The sequence below is a fragment of the Centruroides sculpturatus genome, unplaced genomic scaffold (assembly GCF_000671375.1).
Source record: "Centruroides sculpturatus isolate CEXI.00-Female unplaced genomic scaffold, Cexi_2.0 scaffold1209, whole genome shotgun sequence".
Lineage (NCBI taxonomy): Eukaryota > Metazoa > Arthropoda > Arachnida > Scorpiones > Buthidae > Centruroides > Centruroides sculpturatus.
This window is the reverse complement of record NW_019385568.1, coordinates 161180-167227: the sequence shown is the minus strand read 5'-3', so window position 1 is coordinate 167227 and position 6048 is coordinate 161180. Positions and strand designations below refer to the sequence as shown.

The 6048-nt window shown below is 62.0% G+C and overlaps 1 protein-coding gene across 1 annotated transcript; it reads right to left on the bottom strand.

The window, feature by feature from the left end:
• Positions 1 to 536: 536 nt before the first annotated feature.
• LOC111640197 (transcriptional regulator ovo-like) lies at positions 537 to 2871 on the bottom strand. The gene is made up of 5 exons (XM_023386198.1): positions 2480 to 2871; positions 1471 to 1688; positions 1273 to 1403; positions 1049 to 1206; positions 537 to 973 (listed from the first exon to the last, which is right to left on the bottom strand). Exons 1-5 carry the CDS (start codon positions 2613 to 2615, stop codon positions 678 to 680), a joined length of 939 nt encoding a protein of 312 aa, XP_023241966.1. The 5' UTR covers positions 2616 to 2871; the 3' UTR covers positions 537 to 677.
• Positions 2872 to 6048: the final 3177 nt, after the last annotated feature.

The following is a 6048-nucleotide window of genomic DNA, read 5'->3' as shown; positions in this document are numbered from 1 at the left end:
CTTTATTAAAAAAGGTGGGCGCGGACGGCCTAAATATGCCGATCCGGCGTTAAGGTGGTTGCCGCAACCGTTACTCGTGTTTTCGTAAAACGCGGTTCCTTCCGGAAAGGGCCGGACCGCGGCTCCTTCTACGGCGGATTAGTTTCGCCCTCCCGACTTTCCGTATCCGTTCCCGTATTTAAGGACTTTTGACGGCCTTTAAAATCCTTAAAGTACGGGAACGGAGCATCGGTCGCGCCTTCCTCTAAATCGGGCCGACACTTTCCAAGTCTGCCGATTTTCGTGGCCCTTACCTTTCTCGCGACGAGGCTGGCCGGGAGGCCCTTCCGGATTCTTTACTATAAGAATGGGAAAATGGGAAGATTCTCCGCTTTCGCTTTCTTCTTATTTCCAGGGAAGGGGAACGTCTTCCCTGGAAATAAGAAGAAAGCCTCTCTCTTACCGCTAAGCTTTTTCCGTTCTCGGCCCCAAAGAGTCGGCCGACGGTGGCCCAAGCGCCCCTTCCCGGAAAACGGCGGAAATTAACCACAACGGCGTTGGCGAAACTCGGTTTATTGCCTTTGTACAAAAATTCCGGGGAAGAGCGGGCGGCACTCGGGTCCCGGTATTTACAGGGGGGCGGGCCCGAGCGGAAAACCGGAAACGGAACCTCTCCCTCCGCCCCCCGGGCGTCGGATTCAGCTGACGGGCCGCGAGAATCCCATCGGAAAGGCTCCGTCGCGGAACTTGAAGTGTCGCTTGTCGTAGAACTTGAGCAGTGCCGGGCTGTAGGGGTGGCGACGCTTCAGGTGCAGGTAGTGGACCTCGGGCTCGTCGCTGGTGTGGCCGCACTCTTCGCACACGTACATCTTGGTCCTCCTCTCCTTGTAGGCGTACTGGTGCCCGATGCCGTGCACCTTCAGCCTGTGGGATTCCAGCGAGCATCGTTGGGTGAAGGACTTGTCGCACGTGCCGCACTTGTAGGGACGCACTCCTGCCGGAAAAACGAGACCCGCCGTTAGTAGCCGTATGGAAAGGAGGCGGTCCGGAGCCGCCGTCGCGCGCTCACCCGTGTGCGTTCTGGTGTGACGCTTGAGGTCGAAGGTGTCGTTGAAGCCCTTGCCGCAGAAGGTGCACAGGTAGCGCTTGACGTCGCTGTGACACTTGACGTGCCTGTTGAGCAGCCTCTGCAGTCCGAAAGTCTTGCCGCAGATTCCGCAGCTGGGTCTGAAAGAGACCGGAAATTAAACAGCGCCCGCCTCTTCCGCCGTCCCCGCCCCGCCCGCCACCTACCTGTCGGAATCGGAAGGGCGGGGAGCGGTCGTCCCGGCGAGAAGACCACCCCTCTCCTTGCGCAGGAAGGGATTTTTGATGCCGTGTCCGCCGTTGACGAACTCCAGAGGAACGTCCGCCGGCAGGGCCAACTGCGGGAGAGAGACGCCGATGAGAAGCGCCGGAAGCGGCGGCGGAGGGAAGAGGAGCAACACTTACCCTCTGCTGCAGGAGCGTCACTCCGACGCGTAGAGAAGGGTAGAGCGGGAGACCGTCGGGGGAAAGAGCGCCCTCCGGTCCCGGCCGGAATCGGAGGTCTTCTTGGCGTCCGGGACTGACGGAGGGTCGACGGGGCGAAACGGGAGGCGTCTGACCTCCGTCGGCGGCCGATTCTCGTTGCCAGGTTTCCGTCCACCTCTGGCGCCCGGGCGATTCCTCTGAAACGGAAAAAGGACGGTCTTTAATTTAAAATGGATTTTAGGCAGCGAAACGGAAGAGGAATCCGAAAACTTTCTCCCATCGGTCGACCTTCGACCCGACTCCGGCTCTTCTTTCGTCCGAGTAGCGTCGACGGCGCGTGCACGCAAACCCGGAGCCGACCTTTCTACCGGAAGCGGAAAGGAAGAACGGCGCAGTCGGTCCACCCGCCTCCCGAGCGGCGGGAAGGGAAGCGGAAGCCGGACTTTCGGCCTCCGCCGAAAACGGAACCTCCAAGCGCGTGCCGAAGGCCGAAGCCCGGTAGAAAGCGACGCGCCTCCTCCCGTCCGGTAACGGTGGGAGAAAGTGTCGAGCTTTCGGCGCCGACCGCCGGAGGCGCGCGGAGCGCGGGTCACCTTGAAACCGGAGGAGGAGCGGCGAAAGTGAGAGAGGTGAAGGCCAGGGACGCGGCGACCTTCTAACGGATCGACTTTCCTCTCGCGCTAACGGGTCGTCTCTTCGCTGTTTTTTTCCGCTGCCCGCGCGGAGGACGAGCTTCGTTTCCGACGCGGGCAAGGGCAATCCTATTTCAGGGAAAACCCCTTTTTCCGGCAGTTTTTCGCCGCGCCGATTACGTAAGAACCCGCGTCCGACGGCGCCTTCGGCCCGAGCCCGACCCGGCGACAGGGAAGGACGCCCTTCCGTAGCGGCGGGTGGAGACGATTTTCCGGGCCCGGACGAGGGACGGCGGACAGCGTCCGGCGAAAACGCGGAGACGGAAGAGAGAGGAAGCGGAAGACGGCGCTCTTACCGGTGGCCGGATCGACCTCGGGTTCGGACCCGGCCGAGACGGAGCCCCTCTCGGGACTGGGCGGAGGCGTGACGGTGCCGGCTGGACCCGGTCGGCAGTGGGGTCGGAACTTGCGGACCAGGAACACTTTGGGCATGACGATCCTCTCGACCGGCGACTCCGGCCAGACTGGCCTTCCCGGCCTCTCGCTCCCGTGAAAAAGTCGGCCGACCGGTTTTCGCCCGGCCCCGGCGCATGCGCCGTCCAGACCGCGCTTTCGGGTTCCGTCGGAGGCGACGGCGCGTTTCCCGGCGGATCCGCACCGCCCGGCGCCGCCTTCTCCGGGCTCTTCTCCTTTCGGAAGACTCCTTCCGCGGTTCCCATCCGGCTGGGCCGAAAAAGGGCGATCTTCCCCCGCCCCGAGGATGGCCGGTCCGGAGGAAGACGGATGAGCGCCCTTTCCGTTTCCGTCGGAAAAAGAAGTGCGAAAGGGAAGCGACGGCGGTCGGTGAAGGAAATTCCCGAATTTGCCGATGATTCCTCCCGGAAATAGGAGTTCCTTCTCGGCTTGCGGCCCTTTCGCGCGGCGTGCGGACGGACGCGACGACAGAAACGGGGAACGGGGGAGGAACGAGCGGGGGTTGGCGAAGTTTGGCCGAGACGCGTGTTTTTTCTTTCCGAAGGAGACGACGATTTGCCGTCGGGTAGGGATTCTCCCGTCAACCCATCCGAAGTTTCGGGGATCGATTCCGTCGGAGGGCGGAAAAAGTCGCGGGGAGACGGAGTCCATCTTTCCGAACGAAAAATATCGCACGTTTCCGGACGGTTCCGCCGAAAAGGGAAAGAATCGGCGCACTCTCGGTCCGAAGAGGAGCGTCCCGACCCACTTTCGTCTGTTAGGGAAAGAAAGGGCCGCTCCTCTCCCTTTTTCTCTTTCCCCGTTAAAAAACGGGAGTGGCGCGCCCGCCTCCCGACAGATGGCCGCGCCCCTCCCTTCCTCGCGGCGGCCGCGCCCCGGACCCTTCGGGCCACGCGGCGGGAACCCGGGCGCTGCCCCTTCTTCCCCGATTTCTCGCTTTTCCTACGGAAAGGAAGGATTCCGCCCGACTGAGAGAAGGACGGAGCGGGCCTCCGTCCGTCGGAGAAAAGAGGGCCTTTCTCGCCGAGTCGACCGCGTTTCTACCTTTCCGCCCGGCCAAGGAAGGTTCGTTACCGAAATCTTCTTTTCTGTCCTCCCGTACCGACGGGAGGACAGAAAAGAACGTCGGAAACGTCGAACGTTGGCCGGGGCCCGGGAGGGCCGTCTCTCCCGGGCCCCGGCAGAGTGACGACCGGCTCTCGGCCGTCCTCCGTCTCCGATTACGTGGACGTGGCGGGCAGAAAGCCGCGACTGTGGACTCGATTTTCCGTCTTCTTCCTCCCGTTCCCTCACCACCGCATTACCCGCGCGTGCGGCCCGCGTCTTTCTTCGCTAAGTAAGGTTCCTCGTACCCGGCGGCCGCCTTTCTCCCCGCCGCGCTCGACTGTGGGTCAGTGGCACGACCGTCGCACCTGCCGCGCGCGGCAGGTGCGATTCCGTCGGTCGTCCACTTTCTCCGAAAGATTTGGGCGACGAATCGGACGGGAGTCGTCGGCCGACGCAGACGGGCGCTTCCGACCCCCGGGATTCTTTTCGTCTCGGAGGAAAAGCAACGTCTCCATTCACGGGGAATGTCTTCTTTCCGTCTCCGTGACGTAACACGGGGCGTGGGTGGGGCGGAATTTTCCGGGGAAGTACGAACGGTTTTCGCCGTCGAAAAGAAACGGGGACGCTCCGGAACGGTCGGAACGAACCGGCGGATCTCTTCTCGACTTCCCCGCGGCACGAGCCTCCGTCGCCTCCTCTTCACCACCTGCCGCCCAATTAGGGGCAGGTGGACCCGGCCGAGTCGCGCCGCGCACCCTTGGGCAGTATCCGCGGCCGTCGACCGCCCGAACCGCTTTCGCCTCTCCCGTCCGCTCCCGATCCGGCCTTTTCTTCCGCTCTTTCTTTCCTTCCGGTCGGAGGTTCCTACTACTTCTCGGGTCCGAACCGCCGTCCCGCCGCCCCCACTTCCCGGGCCCAGAGTCTCCGTAGTAAACGGGGGCGCCGTCTCGTCCGGCCCGAAACGGACCAGAACGAGAGAGACAGAGAGAGACAGAGGCACGCGCGACAAGTGTCGACGACGGAGCAGCGCGCCGAGCGGGAAGCCGGGGGCCCCAGCCCCCGGGCGCCGGCGGATCGGAGCGCCCGGGGTCGATCGTCGTCCTTGACCCAGTGCCCGGCCGGTGGCTGTCGTCCCCGCGCTTTAATTACGTCTCTCCTCCGGTATTTCCGGTGATTCGTTACTGGCTTTCGTGACTTAATAACTCGGCTCGGACGGGGCCCGGGGCCACGCCTGGGCCGCCGGCGTCCGCGCCCCGAAGGAGAAGCCCCGGCGGGATCTTTCCGCCGGTGGGGTAGGGTGTCCGAAAGGGGCGACGGGCGCGGGCCGAAGGAATTTCCGCCCGAAATAGAAAGCGAAGAGGACGTCCGGCCGGGCGGCCCGGGGGTTTTTTTGGGTCGAGACAGATGCTCGCGCCCGGACCCTGTTTACTTTCTCTTCCGATAAACATCTATTCTTATCCGGGGTCGAACGGAAAAAGTTATTTCTCGCCCTTGTTGACGACTTTCGCTTTTGGTCCCGGCCGCTCCCCGGGTCGACGCCGAGGAAGTGTGTCAGTGGGAAAGCGTCTTCCCCGCGTCCCTTTGTCCTCCCGTCCTGTTTACCCGGATCCCGGCGGTCTCGACCTCTCGGCGGGTCACCGACTTCCCCCCGAATCTCTCCCACCTCGGCACCGGACCGGAGGGCGCTGGCAGGAGCCAAAGGGGTCCGACGGAGAAAAGGCGGCGCGAATAATTTTACGCGGTGGGCCAACAAGAAAAGAATTAGTCTCTCGGCTTCCCCCCGTCGAAACAAAAGGAGCAGAAACGGCTTTTAATTGGGGTGGGAAAACAAATCCAGGTTCCGCGGACAAATTCCGGACGTGCCGACGGGTAAGAAGCGGGTGGGTGGGTTCTCGGGCCGTGCGGGCCTCTTTACCCGCCGCGCGACGCTCGGGACGACCGACTTTTACTCCTGCCGATGCCGAACTGCGGCCCGGGCCTTAACGTTTCCGGCCGACGTTAGAAATGCGAAGGAAAACATCCCAGATATAAAAATCGGTCGACGTTTTTCTTGGGTAAAGACAAGCTGGGCGTCGGGAAGCGGTACCCACACGATTTTTGCCCGTATTTACCTGACATTTGGCCCTTAAGCGCCCAGCTTGTCTTTACCAAAGAAAAACGTCGACCAATTTTTATATCTGGGATGTTTTCCTTTCCGTATCAATCGTTTTCGTTTGGTAATCGTATTATTACATCGAGACATAAGACGATCCGGTGGGCATTGGGCCACCGAAGGCTTTGGACAGGCCGCACGGTGGGTCCTGGGACGATTGTAGGAGGACGAAAGTCAAAAAATGCGTAACTGATAATGACCCTTACGTATTTATGTATGAATAAACAAGATTGCAGCCAGTCAATCGCTACC